This window comes from Hemiscyllium ocellatum, chromosome 5 (genome assembly GCF_020745735.1).
Source record: "Hemiscyllium ocellatum isolate sHemOce1 chromosome 5, sHemOce1.pat.X.cur, whole genome shotgun sequence".
Classification (NCBI taxonomy): domain Eukaryota; kingdom Metazoa; phylum Chordata; class Chondrichthyes; order Orectolobiformes; family Hemiscylliidae; genus Hemiscyllium; species Hemiscyllium ocellatum.
In genome coordinates this window covers 42,292,801-42,315,393 of record NC_083405.1, presented here as the reverse complement: position 1 = coordinate 42,315,393, position 22,593 = coordinate 42,292,801, and the positions used below count along the sequence as shown (strand labels likewise).

Here is a 22,593-nt window from a genome sequence, read left to right as displayed (position 1 = left end):
AATTTTAGCCTTAACCATTTTTTTGCCTTTCACATACCTAAAAAAGCTTTTACTATCTTCCTTTATATTTTGGCCAGTTTACCTTCGTACCTCATTTTTTTCTGTGCGTATTTCCTTCTTAGTAATCCTCTGTTCTTTAAAAGCTTCCCAGTCCTCTGTTTTCCCACTTATCTTTGCTATGTTATACTTTTTCTCTTTTAACTTTATATGTTTCTTAACTTCCCTCATCAGCCATGGCCACCCATGTCTCCTCCTAGTAACCTACTTCCTTTTTGGAATGAACTGATCCTGCATCTTCTGCATTATACACAGAAAGATTTGCCATTGTTCCTCCACTGTCATCCCTCTCAAATTGCAGATTGAAGCTTATTGTATTATGGTCACTATTTCCCAATGGCTCCTTCACTTCGAGGTCCCTGATCAATTCTGGTTCGTTGTACAATACCAGATCCAGAATTGCCTTCTCCCTGGTAGGCTCCAGCACCAGCTACTCTAAGAATCCATCTCGGAGGCACTCCACAAAGTCTCTTTCTTGAGGTCCAATACCATCCTGATTTTCCCACTCTACCTGCATGTTGAAATCCCCCATAACAACTGTAGTAACATCTTTGCGACAGGCCAATTTCAGCTCATGATTCAACTTACATGCGACATCCAGACTACTGTTTGGGGGCCTGTAGATAATTCCCAAGAGGGTCTTTTTACCCTTAGAATTTCTCAGCTCTATCCACATTGACTCTACATCCCCTGATTCTAGGTCCCCCCACGCAAGGGACTGAATATCATCCCTTACCAACATGGCCACCCCACCCCCTCTGCCCATCAGTCTGTTCTTACGATAGCACATGTAGCCTTGAATATTCACTTCCCAGGCCCTGTCCACTTGAAGCCATGTCTCAGTTATCCCCACAATATCGTATCTGCCAATTTCCAAAAGAGACTCAAGCTCATCCATCTTATTTCTAATGCTTCATGCATTCATATATAGTATTTTTAATTTGTTACTGTCCTCACCCTTCCCATCAATTCCTATATCACTCAACCTTATGGCATGATCCCTTTTTGAGTTTTCTGCCTCATTGATACAGTTGTCTTTCTTGACTTCCCTTGTTTTAACATTCCCTTCAATTTCCTTCTTAAACATCCAGTTAGTCCCCTTGCTCACATCACCCCCCCCCCCACCCCGCCCCCACCCCGCAACTTAGGTTAAACGTAGCTGTGTTACAGTAGCAAACCTACCTGCCAGAATGCTGGTACCCAACCTATTAGGGTGCAAACCATCTCTCTTGTATAATTTATGCTTACCACAAAACATACCCCAGTGATCCAAGAATCTAAATCCTTGCTTCCTGCACCAGTTCCCCACCCACACGTTTAAGTCTATTATCTCCCTGTTTCTGGCCTGAGGAACTGGAAGCAAACCAGAGATAACCACCCTGGACGTCCTGCTTTTCAGCCTTCTTCCTAGTTCTCCGAAGTCCCGCTGTAGTATGTTCCTCCTCTTCTTCCCGACATCATTTGTGCCGACATATACCACCACCTCTGGCTCTTCACCTTCGTCCTTGAGGACTTCCTGCACTCTGTCTGTGATGTCTTTAACCCTGGTACCAGGAAGGCAACACACCATCCTTAAATCCTGTCTGCTGCCACAAAAACCCCGGTCAGTTCCTCTCACTATGGAGTCCCCTATTATCACGGCTCTGTGCGATGTCCAACTCTTCCGCTCTGCCTCCATGCCAATTTTTGATTGACAGACCTGGCCGCCTCACGGACTGGCAGTGTCATCTGTATCTACTGTTTCCAAAAGCTTCAACTTGTTCCTGACAGGTACTTCTCCCGGGGTCTCTTGCACCTGTCTCCTCTCTGCCTTCCTCATCGTCTGCTCTCTTCTGCTCTCTTCTGGTATGGTCGGTGTGATAACCTCGCTGAAGGTCTTGTCCAGAAAGATCTTGTTCTCTCGGATGAGCCTAAGGTCCTCGAGTTCTTTCATCAGCGCTGCAATATACTCTGTCAGTAGCTGATATTCCACTTCAGTTGCTCTTGGCTGAGTCTTACCCAGAGACGTTAAACTGGTTTGGGTGGGACAGGGTCAACTGGAATGTTTTGATTCCTGTGAATACAGCCAAGCAATCAGCTCTCACGAGAAGGGTATTGCGATGGACATAAAAATTGCACTGCCAACTTGTTATCAGGATTTAGCTCCCCCTCACCCTGACCCATGAGGATGGGAAAGCACCTGGCCTTTTCTGGGAGGTAATACAACAGGGACATACTCCATTGCCACAGTGTGAGAATGATCAAGGTGTTGCCTTCATCAACCTCTTTTCCTTTAAAGTCTGTGCATCTTATAAATGATCTTGCATCCTTGGGATTTGTTCCAAAAATGATATAGTTCAGTGTCCCAATGGAATAGTAGAACGAAGAACAGTATAGTGCAGGAACAAGCTTAATTAATGAATATCATTGCAGTTAACTTAATGCTGATTAACTTAGATCTACATTGATACTTAAGTAGCAGCCAATCTTCTGAGTCATGATTCACATTGTCAGGTTGTTTTCGAATCAAACATTACTTTACCCAAAGTGATCAAAGTGATAAGCAATTCTGTTGGAGGAATATGTAATTTATTTTATATTACAATGCGGAAAAATTACTTGGTGCAATATCTTTTCTATCGCCAGATTACAGTTGATGGCCATGATATACGGTCACTAAATATCAGGCATTTTCGCAAGTTCATTGGTGTGGTCAGCCAAGAGCCTGTACTTTTTGCTACAACCATCGCTGAAAACATACGATTTGGACGTGATGACGTTACAGACGCAGAAATTGAGATGGCTACAAAAGAAGCAAACGCCTACGATTTTGTCATGAAACTTCCTGATGTACGTGAGATGTTTCAGCCTTCAAAGGGGTGATCTCCTCATCAAAGCATAGCTGATAAATTTTTGATTGTTCTGTGTTTATAATGAAATTGCACTAAAGACAGCAAAACCAATTGCTGCTACATTGCATCTGGCATGATGGCCATACCAGTGACAATGCATCGGTTTGCCAGTTACTTTTCCATAAAGCCAGTGTGGACTAAGTGAGGACTGCAGATGCTGGAGAGCAGAGTTGAGGGTATGGTGCTGGAAAAGCACAGTAAGTCAGGCAGCATCTGAGGAGCAGGAGAATTGGCGTTTCGGGCGCAAGCCCTTCATCAGAAATGAGCTCAGGAATGATTCTCCTGCTCCTCGGATGCTGCCTGACCTGCTGTGCTTTTCCAGCACCACACTTTCGACATAAAGCCAATGTCTCTGATACAGCACAACCAGTGATAAGGTCCTTAGTTGAAAGGTAAAGAGAGAAGCAAGTTGATCAATATGAGTTTATTTTAACTAGATAACACAGTCAGAATATCCAATATGATATTTGAAAGTAAATCAAATTGGAGTTTTTCTGACCAAAGTCTGTACTAATAAGAAAAGCCTACTTGCAGGATGAGATTCAGTACATATTTCAAATGAGTGAAACTTGCAAGCTTTAGTATCCAAGAACTAAGTCAATGTAGTTCATGTGTTGCAAGATTTATGGGGCTGCATTTTCCTGACAGGGGTGAGAAACAAGAACTGGGACTGTTTTCAGGACTTGAATAGTGGGAAACTCCTCCACTGACAAACTAAATAAATTTAAGCTTTTTGTGTAAGATGCAAGAAAGCATCAGTGAAATCTTGGCCTTGCATATATCCTTGTGTACCTGATGATAGAAATAAAGCCCAAACTGGGCAAAATCTGCCATCCATCAGAATTTTCCTTAACAAGAGCTACTGTCAGGTAACTGGAGTTCCAAAAATATCCCATGTTTCATTGCATTGAGACAGCTCCTGTCACACCTACTAGCTTCGGATAAAGTTCCTGCTCTCTGTTGTAAGTTCTTACCCTTCCACCTACTGGGCACCACAACCACACCAGTGCTGGAGCCACAGCCGGTCCATTGTTTAGTGATTGCCTCATGTCTGAGCTATATGAACTGCTGATCTGCAGGAGGTGTCCATCGATGGAGCCATGATCATGTATTTTCAAACTGAATTAATTGGCTAATTTAAAACCCTGTAAACAAGATCATGAACTGTCCCCATTACTTCTTTCCAACAGAAAAACTTTGCCTTGGAAAACATGGAGGTGGGTGATGTAACCAATGCAAGAGCTAGTGTAGGTGTTATTTCACAGCAAGGAAACAATAAAGTGTTTGAGACAGAGACAGACGTAGACAAAGAGGAAAAAGAAAGAATAAGACCTTTTTGAGCTAGACCTTTTCCCCTTTCTTTTTGACCTTTGCTCAGTCAGAATCACTCAATGCACCACAAGGGCACAAATATAACTATGGGATTGTTTGTCCTCCCTGTTGGGAAATGCATAGTGTCTGTTTAGCACAACCACTCGTGACAATGTGCCTGAATTGAAGAATCTAGATGAAATTCCTTTGTGGACTGATCACATGTCCAAGCAGTTACCACAACGTATTATTACTTTTCAGCAGTGGTGCCTCAATGGCACTACCGTCTTTCAAGAGCTAACTGTCTGAAACAAAGTTTCCTGATTGAATTTCTGGACAGTGAAGACTGTCTATGATTAATATTTTGCGTTGTATTGCAGAAATTTGACACTCTTGTCGGACAGAGGGGCACACAACTGAGTGGAGGACAGAAACAAAGAATTGCAATTGCCCGGGCTCTGGTGCGTAATCCTAAGATTCTTTTGTTAGATGAAGCCACTTCAGCCCTGGACACAGAGAGTGAAGCCGTGGTTCAAGCAGCATTGGATAAGGTACATGTCGACTTTAGTTCCTAAACATTTCTGTTAAGCAAAAGTAACAAGAAAATTGTGATTATGCACCTGCAGATTAAATGGTGAGTAATGTCCACTTTGCAATAAGTAGTTCTTGTAAATCTTTAATGTTGTGCTGGAAACAACTGAACGATTACTCTGTAAACATTGTGAAAACACAAGACAAAATATCAAAATAAAGTTAAAAATCACACAACACCAGGTTATAGTCCAACAGGTTTAATTGGAAGCACACTAGCTTTCAGAGCGACGCTCCTTCATCAGGTGGTAGTGGAGGACTCAATCCTAACACACAGAATTTATAGCAAAAATTTACAGTGTGATGTAATTGAAATTATACATTGAAAAATCGATTGTCTGTTAAGCCTTTCATCTGTTAGAATATAATGATAGTTTCACTTCTTTCATGTGTAAATCACAAAACCTTTTTTTTGACAAGTTGCATTCTCAGGTTAGCTGTTAACAATGGTGATAGCTAGACAATATGTTGAAGGTGTTGGCCCCCGTTTTCTCTGTCTATGCCATGATGTTTAGATTGATTCTAATCTAAAAAGTGAGATAACGGAGTTTTACATGAATTCATGCAGTTTTTGAGCAAAGTACAATGTAACCGTGCAAGTACAAATTCACCCCACAAAATATATGTGTGCACGTGGGTCTTTGTCTGTCTGTGTGTGTGTCTGTCTGGGTTGGAGCTTGTGAGTGTGAGAAAGTGTGTGTGTGTGTAGTGAGTGTAGAGTGTCTTAAGTCTGTGAGGGGGTGCATGTGTGAGTGTGTGTGTGTCTATAAGGGCATGTGCGGGTGTCTGTGTGCGCGTCTGTGTATATGTGTGTCCATGTGTATGTGTGTATAGGAGTACCTGTATGTGTGTGTGAGAGTGTCTGTGCGTAGGACTGTCTGTGTTTGTGTATAGTGCAATCGTGGCCACCTGTAATGTGACATGAACCCAAGGTCCCAGTTGAGGCCCTCCCTATGGGTACCCACGGACCAGTTGAACCGGGAACATTCCTCGTCACCATGGACATTTCCGCACTCTACACCAGCATCCCCCACAATGATGGCATCATGGCAACAGCCTCAGTACTCAACACCAACAACTGCCAATCTCCAAACACCATCCTATAACTCATCCACTTTATCCTCGATCATAACATCTTCACCTTTGACAACCAGTTCTTCATCCAGACACATGGAACAGCCATGAGGACCAAATTGGCACCCCAATATGCCAACATTTTTATGCACAGCTTTGAACAAGACTTCTTCTCTATGCAGGATCTCCAACCAACATTGTACACCAGGTACATTGATGACATTTTCCTCCTCTGGACCCATGGCGAGGAGTCACTTATAAAATTACACAGTGACATCAACAAGTTTCATCCCACCATCAAACTCACTATGGACTACTCTCGACTATCTGTCTCATTCTTGGACACAAGAATCTCCATCAAGGATGGTCATCTCAGCACCACACTCTACTGCAAACCCCAAGACAACCTCAAAATGCTACACTTCTCCAGCTTCCAACCAAAACATATTAAAACAGATATCCCCTATGGACAAGCCCTACGCGTACACCAGATCTGCTCAGATGAGGAGGAACGTGACAGACACCTGGAAGTACTCAGAGATGCCCTCACAAGAACGGGGTATGATGCCCAACTCATTGACCGCCAGTTCCGACATGCCACAGCAAGGAACCGTAATGACCTCCTCAGGAGACAGACTCACGCTGCAATGACAGGGTATCCTTCGTTGTTCAGTATTTCCCAGGAGCTGAAAAATTACGCCATATTCTTCGTGACCTGCAACACATTATCAATGAGGATGAGCACCTCACCAAGACCTTCCCCACACCTCCACTACCTGCCTTTAAACAACCGCCAAACCTCAAACAGATCGTTGTTTGTAGCAAGCTGCCTAGCTCTCAGGACAACTCCATACAACCCTGTCACGGTGGACGCTGCAAGACGTGTCAGATTGTGGACATATATACCACCATTATGCATGGGGACACCTCCCACCTTGTACGTGGCAGGCACTCATGTGACTCAGCCAACGTTGTCTATCTTAAACTTTGCAGGATGCCCTGAGGCATGGTACATTGGAGAAACCGAGCAAAGGCTATGACGACGGATGAATGGGCACCGCACAACAATCAACAGACAGGAGAGTTCCCTCCCAGTTGGGGAACACTTCAGTGGCCCAGGACATTCGAACCTCGAACCTCGAACCTTCAGGTGACCATCCTCCAAGGCAGACTTCGAGACAGGCAGCAGAGACAAGTGGCCGAGCAGAGGCTGATAGCTAAGTTCAGTACCCATAGGGAGGGCCTCAACCGGGACCTTGGGTTCACGTCACATTACAGGTGACCACCATTGCACTATACACACACACAGACACTCCTGCACACACACACACACACACACACACACAGGTACTCCTGTACGCACATACACACGGACACACATATACACAGTCGTGCACACAGACGTCCACACACATCTTACAGACACACATGCTCCCACACTAACACATGCACCCCCTCACAGACTTAAGACTCTATGCTCACTACATACACACGTACACTTTCTCACACTCACAAGCTCCAACCCAGAGAGACAGACAGACACAGACAGACAAAGACCCACATGCACACATATATTTTGTGGGGTGAATTTGTACTTGCAGAGTTACATTGTACTTTGCTCAAAAACTGCATGAATTCATGTAAATCTTTGTTATCTCACTTTTTAGATTAGAATCAATCTAAACATCATGGCATAGGCAGAGCACACAGGGGGCTAACACCTTCAACATATTGTCTAGCTATCACCATTGTTAACAGCTAACCCGAGAATGCAACTTTTTAAAAAAAGGTTTTGTGATTTACACATGAAAGAAGTGAAACTATCACGGTATTCTAACAGATGAAAGGTTTAATAGACAATCAATTTTTCAATGTATAATTTCAATTACATCACACTGTAAATTTTTGCTATAAATTCTGTGTGTTAGGATTGAGTCCTCCGCTACCACCTGATGAAGGAGCGTCGCTCTGAAAGCGAGTGTGTTTCCAATTAAACCTGTTGGACTATAACCTGGTGTTGTGTGATTTTTAACTTTGTACACTCCAGTCCAACACCGGAATCTCCAAATCATATCAAAATAAAGACAGGGAAATATCAACTGATCATTTGAGATTGTCCTATCTTCTCACAGTGTAACTTCCATATACTGTTTCCACCATTTCCCTCCCTTTAATTCCTTGCAATGAAATTATCTGAGAATGGCAGAAAGTGACTGACTTACAGAGTTTCACTTCATGATGCTTTTGCCAGTACATGGCAATCATGGAACTCCCATGAGAATTCATTTCCGATGCTTTTTATGTGCTCTCAAGATATGGTTGGTATAGAATCAGAAGTATCTTCTTTTGCCCCAGTTACTCTGGAGGTCTTCTGGCACCCAGGGTAGCATTCCTGTCTTTGAGACGGAGGCTTTAGGTTTAAATTGCCTTGTAGGTCTTGATTGCCTTGAAAGTGTTTTCATAAGTCACCAAATCAGTTGCCTGTCAACTTGCAATTTTTTACAACACAGATGTAGCAGGCAGCAAGAGCAGATGAGTCTCTTGGTCAGTCATGGTGATGCTCTTGGTGCAGAGTGGCACTTCTCAAGCTATAGCCTCTGACTTTAAGTTAGTGGCCTATTCCAGGAAAAAGAAAGCCCCAGATAATGACCTGCATGCCTGTGCATCTGTAGATATGGGGAGTTGTCTAAATCTACCTTGAGGGGTAAAAATCACCATAATTGTTTCAGACCATAGGGTTGTTCTGTCATCAGAAAGAGATGACAGATGATAGTTTAACTTGATGGTCACCATGCCTTGTGTAAGGGGAATATTTGAGAAGGAGAGTCCTTCATAGTAAGTTAAGCTGGTGCAGGAATTGAACTGGTGATGTTGGCATCACTCTGCATTGCAAACCAGCTGTCCAGCCAACTGAGATTCAAGCACCTAACCCTGGAGAAATCGCCTGAACAAAATGACCTGAGTGCCTGTTTTGCTTGTCCAAGTTGTTTTTAATATCAAATCATAAATTCTTATATAAGTAACTGATAACGCTTGTCACCAGAGGTCCTTCTTTAATTTCCGCAGGCAAGTAAAGGTCGTACTACAATCTTGATTGCTCATCGCCTGTCCACAATCAGGACTGCAGACATGATAGCAAGCTTTCAGAATGGCGTTTTAGTGGAACAGGGGACACATGCAGAATTGATGCAGCAACAAGGAGTTTACCATTCACTTGTATTGGCACAGGTACCTTATTCTCTACTGGGGGATATTTCAAAATGAAACAGAATGGATGTAATTGGAACACATAAATGCAATCTTATCTTAATAACAATAGAAGAGTCTACAGAACATTTTTCCAAGAAACAAATGTGTTGTGAGCAAATAGTTTGCATGATGCATGAAGGAAGACTGAAGATTTTATTAATTTTTTTCCACTTTTCCCCTTCTGACATCATATTATTTATATTTAATTTCTTTAATTATATGTTATTTATGTTATTATATTTTGATTAAAGTAACTAAATTATCAAATTTGATTTCATTTTAATGTTGAGTTTTGTGGCTGTATTAATTGTAGTAAACCAGGCTATTGTATGAGTCAGTTGGGACAATACTGTGAAGTTACAATATCATTACTGTTTGTCATAAGATATGTTAACACTACAGTGTGAGTTGCATCTACAAGATTAACTTGTTCTGATTTATATGCATATTATCCCCTCAGTAGAAGTTATATGTAATATCGTAACTATAGTGATTCATATGTTTGATATCAAATTGGTATGAATCAGGCCGAGGAGACCATACCACATCATTGTAGTGAGTGGTGAGGAATAACTTGGACCATGTGCTGCCTAATGTTTGGTGCTACACAACCACTGAATGGATTACAATAGAATCTGTGATATACACGATAGGAAATGTGTCAGAAGGCACTTTGATGCTCACCTAACAACCAATGGCAGAATATACAGCAGGCAGATCAGGACATAAACCAACATACAGTACTGCTTTGATGCCATTTTCAACTGCAAAATCCCATTTTAACTTCACACAGCTGAGTACAGCTTTGACAGGAATGAATGGTCCTGAAGGGGTCATAAACTACATACAAATTATTTTTGGCTGCTGATGTAATTAAATGTACTTTATGAGCTTTCCTACACTGGACTACATTTTGAATGTCTACTGTGTAAGGTCTGGCTTGTGCTGAAATACTTTTATATTCATTTCAAAGCTTGCACTGGAACAGATTTTCACTAGCCATATATGGCCTTTTAGGGGTTCCTTTGGGAATTGTGCATCACTGAGAGGATAAATAGAGGTTATGCTGACCAGGACAGTTTGCTGGAAGAGGGAGGAAAAGGAGGAGGACAACAATGCAGGATACCATATTAGACAACCATTCTTACAGAACAAATCTGTTTCCTCAACTTCAGCTAAGATAATCTTCACTTCACAAAAGAGTCAACTAAAATTTGGCAGATGCTTTAGCTACAAATGTGGCCAAAAAGCAGGACAAGGATAGTCTTGCTTATAGATGTCAATACTGAGTAGTTGCTGGTGTGTGTGAGCTGAGAGCTGTGGATTTATGCCTTGCGGCATGGCTAGGTATGTGATAGCGACACAGAGCGCATAAATGGAAGGGTTGGTTTCTGATTGATAGAGATTGATGTCAGGGTAGTGAATTAAGTAGTGGACGAAGCAGTTAAATTATTTAAAAATGAACAAGTTCCCTTTAATAACTCATATCATATTTTTATATCTTTTTCTCCACTTCGTCTATTCTCTTAGAACAACCTTCCTTGCTATCATTTGCATTCTTACTTCTTCCCATTGCCTCCTGAGCATTTGTCTGGAGGATTTCATGTCACCTACGAATGCAAGGGGGTCAATCTTTCTCTCCACCCTCTCTAGTTCAGTGCATTGCCAGAAAACATTAGTGTTTATTTTCATGAATCTTTAGACTTTCCTCAAAGCCTCAATGCACCTCCTCTTATGAAGTTCAGGCTTTCTTTAAGTGGTACAGACTCCCCATGATCCTGACCGCCCAGCTGATGCATGGGTCACATTGACAGCATGCAACTATCATGTAGCATAACCAGCAACATGAATTTATCATGATGCTTCCAATGAATGTGCACAGGTCATATAGTTGCAGTGACCCCACACATATTATCAGTGATTTGTCGCTGTAACCCTCACCTTTCCTGAACATAAATTCTACAAGGAAATATAATGGCTTCAAATACTGTAGGCTTCTCATTTTGGGAATACTGTGAAAATTCACTTGCCAGAAATCCATCATGAATCAAGACAATTGTGAATTTTTGGAGTACACGTAAATGTACAAAATAAGAATGCATTTTAGAATCCTGGAACTCCCTGTCCAGCAGCATTGTGGGAAAAGCTCTTGCCAAAGTTTAATTCAAGGCAAACTATGGATGGAAAACAAATGGTGCTCTTCCCAGCAACGCCCACATCTCATATATATGGATAATGAAAAAGAAAATGACAGCTATAGGTTAAGGAGACAGCTCAACTTCCTTTCACACAAACAATTAGGAAGAAGCAATTAATGCTGTTTTTAACAGCAACATTCATATTCCAGTCACCAACTTAAAAAATACATTGAAGTGTGTTTTTTAGATCAATCAGTTTTCATTGTAACAGAGAGTGCAATATTAATATGAACCCTAAGGATATCCCAACTCAAGGCAGTAATCGTGGAATTGGCTATGAGATATTAGTATAAATGGTACTGAATAGAATTTCCTCCCTAACTGCAATGTGGGTCTACCTACAGCACATGAGGCTTTGAGGAAAGTCTAAAAATTCATGAAAATAAACACTAATGTTTTCTGGCAATGCACTGAACTAGAGAAGGGAGCTCATCACCACCTCCCCAAGGGAAACTAGTGATAGTGTAAATGCTGGCCCAGCCAGTGATGCCCATGTCCAATGAAAGAATTTTTTTTTTAATAAATGAGAATAGGTTGATGGAAAGGAAGCAGAAAGTAAGGATTAAGAGCACATTTCAAGTCAGCAAGCTGCATGTCGTAGGTGAGTGCTGAGATATTAATTATTTAATATCTATCTTAATACGTTCATTGAAGAGATAGCAAGCAGTGTAGCAAAGTTTACAGAGAAAAATAACTCCTCTCAAGTAGTGTGAGTCAGGAAGCAAATATTTCATTCGAGATTATTCAAGGATGATTTCAATTTCCGAAAGAACTTCTTACGAATAAGGTTTACAGTATATATTTACAGTCCTCAACATCATACAAACTGATGTTATCTCAATGTTCAGCCTTGAGTCTACTGATTTCCATTGTGATTCAATCATCTTGTATGGATGTCAGGTTCCCTTAGCTCCTTTTGGTACTGAATACTAAGCTTGTAAGGGCTGTGAGCTAACATGCCCAAAACCACGCTCAGTCAACTATCCTATCATGCCCAGGAAGAAATCAAGCATAACCCCAGCACTTATTTCAAGACATGCATATACTTTAACTTTAACCCCACTAATATTAATTCCTTCTCATCCCTATTTCAATGGGAGTATAATCTGTAAGGAGATCACAAGGAGGCTGCACAGGGAAACAGGCAAGTTGACTGAGTGAGAAAAAAAATGGCATATTGAGGAGAAGGAGGGATGGTGTGAGACTATTCATTTCTGTAATAAGAATAGGAAAATGGAATAGTTTTTACAAGGTGTGAAACTTGTAAACATTGATATTCAGAGGGACTTTGAGAATAGTCATACAAGAAACACAGAAATTTAGCATGCAGATGTTACAAGCAATTAGGAAGGCAAATGATTTAAAAAGCTTCTAAATGCCAAGAATGAAGAATTTTTGTAACAATTGTCTGGACCTTTCCTGACACCACACCCAGAATATTGGGCACAAATTTGGCCATCATACCGAAGGAAGGTTATACTTGACTTGGAGGCTGTATAACAGAGGTTCACAAGATTAATTGTTGAAATGAAAGGGTTGTCCAATGATGTTTCGCTGAGTGAAACTCTCTGTAGACATGATTGCAGTAAAATATGTAAGATTTTGAATGGGCTTTAGATAGAAGACAGTGAGCGTGGAATCTTGTTAGGCTCTGAATGACATGTGCTATCAGGAGGTTAGATTACTTACAACGTGGAAACAGGCCCTTCGGCCCAACAAGTCCACACTGACCCACCCCCCTACACCTAACACTATGGGCAATTTAGCATGGCCAATTCACCTAAACTGCACATTTTTGGACTGTGGGAGGAAGCCGGAGCACTCGGAGGAAACCCACGCAAACACGGGGAGAATGTGCAAATGCCACACAGTCAGTTGCCTGAGGCGGGAATTGAACCCGGGTCTCTGGTGCTGTGAGGCAGCAGTGCTAACTGCTGTGCCACCAGTGGTAGAACTGGGTGAGAGGTTCAGCAAGGCTCATCTCAATGTCAAGATTATCTTGCTGCACCTTGTGTGTTTTTCCCAAGTAAAGTGCCAAGTTTCTCTAAGAATGGTGCATGATCTGATGGGATGGAAGTATGAAGTGAAACTTACTACGAAGGTTGAATCACCAATTAATGCAGCGAGTTTGAAAAGATTTGATGAGAAGACATACTTGACCTTGTGGCGAGGATCACTCGATCCGAACAGGGCAAGTCACCCTTAGCCAAAAAAAAAGATTAATCCCGGAGAGATTGATCAGCCAGACAAAACAATCTAGACCATGGAGGATAGTCTTAGGAAAAGGGCCAAACATTTCAGACTGAGATGAGGAATAAACCCCCCACTGGAAATGCCTTTGGAATTCTCTACTCTAGAAAGTTGTCAATGCTCCATTTTTTGAATATATTTAAGGCTGATATTAATTAATTAAGGTAATTTTATTAATCTCCCAGGAAATCAAAGGATATGGGGAGCAGGCAATAAAACAGAATTGAGGCTGAAGGTCAGACACAGTTGTATCGAATGGCAGAGGAGGGCAAAGATGCTGTATGGACTACTATTACTCTTTTTGTTAAATTAATACTCGTGGTATCAACACAAAATAAGTAGTAGAGAAAGTCTGGATGGCAATAAGAAGAGGGATTAGAAATTAGGAGATTAGAGTCAACATTTAAATGTACTATCCGATAAATAGTCAAGATTTATAAAAGGTCAAATATTTAAAAGGAGATAACAAACTTTGACAAAATGAAGGGGAAATCTGATTGTGAAAAGTCAAAGTGTGACACAGATATTACATAATTATCTTACATCAAATTTTCCTGCTGATGGTGAAAATTAAAGTGTACATATATTGGAAAAGGATGCAGAAAAATAATTATTGGACATATAAATGGGTTTGTGATGTTCCAGTCCTGTGTTATTTTATTTGAATTCAAATTAAATAAATTATGTTTCAGCAAAATTATCTCAGTTCCTAATGGATACAGTCTCAATTCACCCCAAATACTGGCAAATTGGCAACCTGATTCACAGAAATCAAAATTAATCTCGTATACAATGAAATAGGATTAACTAATAACTAAAGAGTGAGAATTCCCTGAAATTGCAGTGGTAATAATATGATTGAGTTTTACATTCAATTTGAGGAAGAGGATAATGTCCAAGACTATGATTCTAAACTTAAGGGCATGAAAGCAGATCTGGTTAAAATGAGCTGACAAATTAGATTGGAGGTTAAGTCACTAGAGATGCAGTGGCAGAAGATTAAAGATAACTTTTAGAATACAGATTGTTCTTCTATAACACATGTTTTGCTAATGTGAATTCGCTGTAACATAATTGACTAATTTTAAGCATGTGTTGGCTATCACACAATTACATTGCTAACACTTCAAGTGCTGTTTTTAAAGTGTAATTTTTCTATAATGCAGAGTGGCACAAGAATGCAACCATGGCGTTATATGAGAATTACCTATAGTCAGGATAGATGCATTCCAAAAAGAAAGAAAAAAATCAAAGGGGTGGACCCACTATTCATTGTTAAAGTTAAAGATAATATCAAACTTAAAGAAGAAACAGGCAATTTTGAAAAGATGGGTGACAGGTCAAAAGATTGCAGAGAGTATATAAAGCAAACAAAAAAAAATTGAAAAATAAATAAAAAGTGAAAGATTCAAGTATGAGAGAAGGCTAGATTGATAGTAAGAGTTTCTAAAAATTGTTAAAAATAAGAGGAATTAACAAAGTGAACATTGGTCCTGTCAAAAGTGAGTCTGAGGAATTAATAATGGAAAATAAGGAAAGGGCACAGAGATTTAACCATTTGCATTGTTTTAACTGTAAAGAATATAAGTAATATCCCCAAAATATTGTTAATTCAGGAAATGGGAGTAGGGAGGAACTAAAGATGATTATAATCATCTGGGAAATGAAACTGAGCAAACTGTTGGAGCTGTGTTTTGGCTAGTCCCAAGATTCTGATGGACTTTATCCTGGGATCTTAAAACAAAACAATTGCGGCTAGAGAGTCAGGTGATGCATTGGTTCTAATTCTTTCAAGTTGTATGATAGAAAATGCAGCTACTTTAATCAAAAACAGTAAACAACATGTCATTTAGCTTTACAGCCCTCATAGAGAAAATGTTCAAGCCCATGTCTAAATATTTATGGCAGGGCAATTAGAGGCTTTTTAGGTAATTAGGTAGAGTCAACAAGGCTTTGTGAAAAGGAAATCATGTTTAATCAATTTAATAGAGTTCTTTGAAGAAATAACACATGCACTGGATAAAAGAGTACTAGTGGATGTACTGTATGTAGAATTTCATAAAGCATTTGATAAGATATCATATCAAAGGTTACTAAGGAGAATAAAGGCTTATGGTGTAGTAGGTAATATATTAGCATGGGTCACCAATTGTTAGCTAACAGAAAACAGATTATAGATATAAAAGAGTATTTTGCTAATCGGCAAGATTTAATGAGTTGTGAAAAGGATATGAGGATGTTACAAAGGGATATAGAAAGGTTAAGAGAGTGGGCAAGAATCTGGTATATGATGTATAAGGTGAGAAAATGTAAAATTGTCAATTCTGGCATAAAAAAATAAACTTGATTCATTTTATTTAACCGGTGAGAGTTTACAGAGCTCTGATATATTGTACATCTGTTTCTGTGTCAGCATTGGCCTTCTTATTTAAGGCAGGGTGTAAATGCATTGCAAGCAGTTCAGAGAAGGTTTACTAGACTAATAGTTGGAATGGGTGAGTTGTCTAATGAGGACTGGCTGACAGGCTAGGCTTGTATCTGCTGCAATTCAGAAGAGTAAGAGTCAATTTGTTTGGAACATATAAAATTCCTCAGTGATCATGACTATGCGGATGTGGGAAAGATGTTTCATCTTGCGGGAGAATCTAGAACTACAAGTCATCATTAAAACATAAAGAGCTGCTCATTTAAGATGGAGCTGAGGAGATTTTTTTTCCCTCTCAGAGTATCATGAGTGTTTGGAACTCTTCCTCAAGGAATGATGGAAGCAAAATTTTTGACTGGTTTGAAGGTACAGATAGATAGAATTTTGGTAAGTAAGGGAGTGAAAGATTGTTAGGCATAGGTGGGAATAAAGTTACAATCAATTCGGCCATGATTTTGTTAAATCGTGGAACAAGCTAACGAGGCCAAATGATCCACCCCCCGGTCCTAATTGATATGTTTACATGTAAGTGTATTACTGAAATGGCAGTTGTATTGTTAACTGATAATCAATACTTGTTAATAACGTGCAGGAACTCACAAATTAAAGAATGATATATAGGTAACTAACTGGATGGGTCTGTAGAAAGCATCACATTTACACTGAGTAATCAGACTAGTGGACCGAAGAGCTAAATGATTTGAATGACAGACTGGCAAACTCTGGATTTCTGACATTCAGAAGTCAAGATCAATCTCACCTTCTATGAAGTGAAAAGACGTATTTGGTACTTCTAACCATTACAGTATCAAACCAGCCCAGTAATTAATAATGATTCACACTTGGTTCATTCTCATGTGAAAATGAAATTGTATTGAAGTTACTGTTTGAATGATCTCCATGCAGAAAAGATACTCCACATAATCTGTCAGGTGGTAAGGGTATTTTGAAATTAATTGCAATAAACCATTCATTGTTTAATATATCTACAGTCATTTAAAAGCACAGAGGAGGAACACAAGAGAAGAGAAAATGGGGAAGAGCAAGATGAATCTGAAAATCTTCTCTGCAAGCGTACCCTATCCAACAAATCAAGCACCAGAAGTGGTAATGAGACTGAAACTGAAGTGGAAGAAAATAAGGCAGAGGTAATGGAATCTCAATCTTAAATTTACTCCTAGTTTTACAAGTAAAGCAATTACAATTGTTTTATCACAGATTACTATCAACTAACCAATTAACCAATTCACACCAGAAGGAATTTTTAATCAGTCATGTGTCTGACATTTGCAGAAATCTTCTAATTTAAGAAAGTAAATTATGACAAAACCTGTGCTGTGGATTTCTGCCTGAGCATTAGTCCATGCATCTGAGATTATCCAGCTTTGGTGCAGGTTGGCAGAGACCAGCACATTTACTGGTGTTTAACCAGCAAATACCATGTAACTCATCAGAGCAGGGCATCCTACTGATTGGCCAGCATACTCCTCCAGGGTCAGGGTGTCCCCTGGCAATTTGATTCATAGCGAGCCAGACCAGCTTATTGATTTCCATCATTTGCAGTTCTCTTAGTTTTTCTGTTCAGCTTAGTGATCCTGTAGTTTTCTGAAGTATTACGAGTCTGCCCGGCTCAGATATCAAATTGTCAAATCTCCCTTGACCATTTTTGATATTTGGAAGTGTGACCTTTGTGTTGCTATGCCACCACCTCAATTCCAAACTTCAACTCACTCAATGCTTCTTCACTTTAAAGACGATCATGACTAGTTAGTTGAGAGTTCTGAAGTGTCAAGAAAATCTCAGTTGCAAAGCATTAAACTCTATAAAAAACAGATATTCAGAAAAAAACTGCACATTTTCCAAGATGTTTTATGGTTTAATGAGGCAATTGGCTTGGCTAGGACCCTCATGTGTGATTGGTAATGAATGATTGATATAATTAACCATACAATTCACCTCCGAAAGTGTCATCCAGCTGGATGGAACTACCTCAGATTGCTCAAAGCTCTGATTTTTCTGATGGTTGGAATTTTATATTCCATTTTAAGATAGCATGTAGTGACTTTTTTTTAGACCACCTTGTCTTCACCAAAATGCTCAGTGGCATATATATCTGACTGAAATATCTATTGATATGCATGTAACAAATAACATAGCTTTGTCTGATGCTTATCTTTTTGAAATAGGAAGAAAAACTCCGAAGTGTTTCATTTCTAAAACTTTTCAAATTGAACAAATCAGAGTGGCCATACATATTTCTGGGAGTCATAGGTGCGAGTATCAATGGAGCAACTCATCCTGCCTTTTGCATTATATTTGCAAAGATTATTAGTGTAAGCATGCAACACCTTTTCAACATTTATTTTTATTACACTGTGCATATAATAGTTTGCTGCCATTAATTTGTGTTATGGCTTAAAAAGTGTATGATCTATACATATTGTAATTTGGGATATGGATTTGGGTAGGTAGATGATGTAGGTCAATTCAATGGAAGTATTTTATTTTTAACAAAAACAAGGCAGAAATTAATTTGGAAAAATGACTTAAGTTCATCAACTCCAAGAAAGTATGTGACTGCATATGTGATATATGGCATGCAATGCCTTCATTGCTCAGCCCTTTAAGTATCAGAGTTGGGACATTATGTTGCAGTTGCACAGGACATTAGTGAGACCTCCTTTGAACTGTGCTCAATTCAAATCACCCTGTTTTAGGTAGGATATTATCAAGCTGGAGAGTGTTTGGACACAATTTACCAGGGTGTTGCTGGGAATGGAGGATTTGAATCATAAGGAGCGGCTGGATAAACTGGGACTTTTCACTGGTCCGTTCGAGGTTCAGGGGTGATCTTATAGAGGTTTATTAAATCATGAGGGGTGTAAAATAAGGTGGATGGCAGGTGTCTCTTCCTTAGGATGGGGGATTTTAAGACTAGAGGGCATGTTTTTAAGGTGAGAGGAGAAAGATTTTAAAAAGACATAAGGGCATTTTATTTTAACACAGACAATGATTTACTTGTGGAATGAACTTCCAGCAGTAGTGATGAATGCGGGTACAGTTACAGCATTTAAAAACATTTAGATAAGTACACAAATAAGAAATGTTTGGAGGGATACATGCTAAGTGCAGGCAAGTTTGGGATTATGGTAGGAATGGACTCCTTGGGCCAAAGGGTCTATTTTCATGCTCTATGACTATATGCAATAAAGTCCCTGACTGGAATCCATGTAGGGCTAATGGACAAATGTTGAGTTTGTGACAAAGAATGAAAACACATTAAGGCTGTAAGTTTGATTTTGTCTTCAGAATATAAGTTGGAAAGTTTCTGAACAGAAGAATTAGGAGTTAAGATCAGAAACAAGTTTAGTTTAGTTCAGGGAAACTAGTCACTATCACCAAAGAGTTTTAATTTGTGAAGCTTGCAAGGAAGGAGAGTTTGTATAGAAATCTTCAAATTGTTAGAAGTGAAAAAGTTTAGGCCTTCAGAATTGTGAAGTGTTCACATTAGCAAACTAAGAAAGCAGTTGTAAAATTGTCTCACAATCTAAGAATAAAAAACTGAGAGGAGTCAGGTAAATAGAAACAAATCTTCGAGATAGGAGTGAAATTGCTTTTGGCTTGAATTTCTATAAAAGGATCAAATTTGGAAACAGGTTAAAACTTGTTTTGCTGTTTGTGTTAAGGTTTTTTTCTAACTTTATAGATGTAATAAACAAATGTATTGGTATCAAAGAGCTTCGGCAGCCTCATGTGAGTTTTTTTTCCCGACTGACCACCACAGTAACCAACTGCAAAACATCACTCTGAGGATCTCTCAAACCAGGTTTCATTCTCCAATTGGAATTGTCCAGTATTTTCATTAGTTAGTGTCATAACACTTTTATACGGATTGGTATCTTCTTTTTTTTTTGAGTAGACAGTAGCTTGGTAATTCTGTTCCTGACCTCATTTGGTTTGAAGCAGATGGTGTCAGAATATTATTTGAGAGTATACTCAACTATGTTGTAGCCTCTTCTTGCAACTCCTTCTTGCAAGTTCAGCAGCTGTAACTCCCCTTTTCTCACACTGCTTTCCCACTTCCCACCATGTTTATGTTAAGTGACTATCAGCCCATATAATTGGCTGTGTATCTACTCCATCTTTTTAACCTGCTATCGGTGTTGCTAGCATTGGGATATAAAATTAACCCCATCCCATCCCTACCTTGCTCAGGCCTTATGGCGAGAGGTTAAGAATGTCCTCTCCTCTAATTGTATGTTGTTAGGAAGTGAAAAAGGACGTTATGGCACAAAGGAGAGAAAATGTTTCACATTAGCAATGCAAAACAGATTTAAAGCAAATGAGAAGCTAATTTTTCACTGCACTAGTTTTTAGTTCACACTGACTTGGAAAATATTTTATTTTTCTAAAATTCAGACCAAGTAAAAGCAACAGTAGAGAGATTAGGAAATGGTTGAAATGTAACTCTGAAAATTTCATGCAAAGATGATTGGGGTAGGTGAAAAATTGACTGTCCATTCACTTAGGCTTGTTTACCATTGCTGTAGTGCATCTCCTCATTGGTAACCAGGTTCTTAGTTATTTCACAGAGTTCGAGTTGGGGCTGGAGAGGGGATGTGGGGAAGCCTAGGATAAGGGTGAGAAGAGACATTTATTTCATTTAAATTAGAGTTACCAAATTTCATTACTACAGAGCTATTGGCATAAAAATTTCAAAATTAAAATTTCACAGTAAGATATAATTCCCTCAACATGAGGACAATGAGCAACTAGGACGATAGGACAATAGGACAATGATAGCAATTGTGATCTGCTTCTTCTAGATCACAGCCAAAACACCTCAAAATGTTTCCTCCTGTTGTTATGTATCTCTTAACTAAAGTACTGTTTAATCTTTCACAGTTAATCCATTTTATTTCTTCCTCCAGATCTTTACTGAAACCGATACAGCAGTGATCAGGCAACAAGCTGATCTTTATTCGCTTTTGTTCTTTATTATTGGTTTAATTTCCTTTGTTACATATTTCTTACAAGTAAGTATCTTATGCTACAAGTAATACAATCAATAATGTCTCAATGTAATTGCATTGTATTTTCAAAGTGACTGCAACAAATAAAAAAATTATCGTTGTCTTAAAATATAACCTGGAGACTTAAGATGGCTCATTGCCATTCAAAATATTGGAAAAACGTTATTGAATACAGTTTTCTAAATATTATGCTGGACAAACAATAACATCCAAATCAAACAGAAGAGAAATAATATTAGAAATGAGCTAAAATAAAATTAGAACAGCAAAATGGAAATACAAAAATGTCCCTGTGGATTTTAAACATTTAGGATAGTAAAAATGTGAAAATGATTTATTTAAAGTTTTCACACTCAGCACATGAATTAGGTTCTGGATATAAAGACAGCCATAGGCACTTTAGTGTGCCTTTAAAAATATTTAATAGCATCTTTAAGTCAGTAGTTTATCATGCACATAATTTACATTTCTGTGGGGGGAGCTAGTTTCTTTTCCTACATTCTGATTATTTAAGAGCTAGTACCTCAAACTCAAGACTAAGGTCATAATTTATCAGGCAATAGTGATTGCCATGTTTCTGTATGCTTCAGCATCTTGCACAACTAGCAGCAGAAAAAGTGTTGGACAAGTGACAAAAAAGGCGGGCCAACAGTAGCATTTTATTACTAAACCCAACTTGTATATTATTCAGAATTGGAATACTAATCTCTGAAAACCAGCTTGACTAGGTTATATATATTATGCCTAGCCCCATTGCTCTATTTGGAACTTGGTTGTGGTAGGAGACACCTAGGAAGACAGCTGAAATAATTTGGGAAGACCTCAGAGTATCCCTGAATAGGTGAGCATAGCTGCCAATTTATGAGCTATCAAAATTGAAAGGCACTGAACATTTATTGGGTAACTGTGGAGGCAAATTGAGTTGTCAGGGGTGCATTCAAACCTCATCGAACTAACCTTTCCAATACCGCCAGCAGAGGCTGCAAATTGCACAATTGATGAACCAGTTATCTCGGAAATATTGGAATGGGACAAAGTCATCCTTGATCATGATATACTGCCTCAGAAGAAAATAAATACACAAAAATGAAATATAGTTTGTCCACAGGCAGCTTTACTGGACTGCCAATGCCAATGATTGGCAATGACAATCATATACTGTATTCCCATCAATGTTACTTTAATTCTATCATTGAGCCATTTTTCTTCAAATGATTTAGTATCAGCTAAGATCTGAAATTCTAGGTGCAATAGTGCGAGCCACTATTTTTTGTCAGACTGTCAACAATTCTGTTATCTTTTGAAATTGTTTTTAGTTCTTTGAAATCAACCTACTCAGTCATAGCCATGGTAGTCTGATCAAAATGATTATTTTTCTGATAAGTTTCTTTGAGTTGTACGCACAAACATGCTTGCCAGTTTCAGTGAGTTAATGTTTGTTGTCATTTGGCTCTTTAGTTTATGAAGTATCATTTCTTTATCATTATACTGATTTCTTTAAATTCATCTTTCTT

General features: G+C 39.1%; 1 protein-coding gene across 1 annotated transcript in view; it reads left to right on the top strand.

Annotated features, from left to right (window-relative positions):
* The window catches only part of LOC132815933 (ATP-dependent translocase ABCB1-like), an 80,890-nt gene that overhangs the window by 26,181 nt on the left and 32,116 nt on the right, over positions 1 to 22,593 (top strand). The window contains 6 exon segments of the mRNA XM_060825305.1: positions 2,683 to 2,886; positions 4,640 to 4,810; positions 8,991 to 9,152; positions 17,039 to 17,188; positions 18,233 to 18,379; positions 20,978 to 21,082. Of these exon segments, the coding sequence (XP_060681288.1) occupies positions 2,683 to 2,886; positions 4,640 to 4,810; positions 8,991 to 9,152; positions 17,039 to 17,188; positions 18,233 to 18,379; positions 20,978 to 21,082 (939 nt within the window).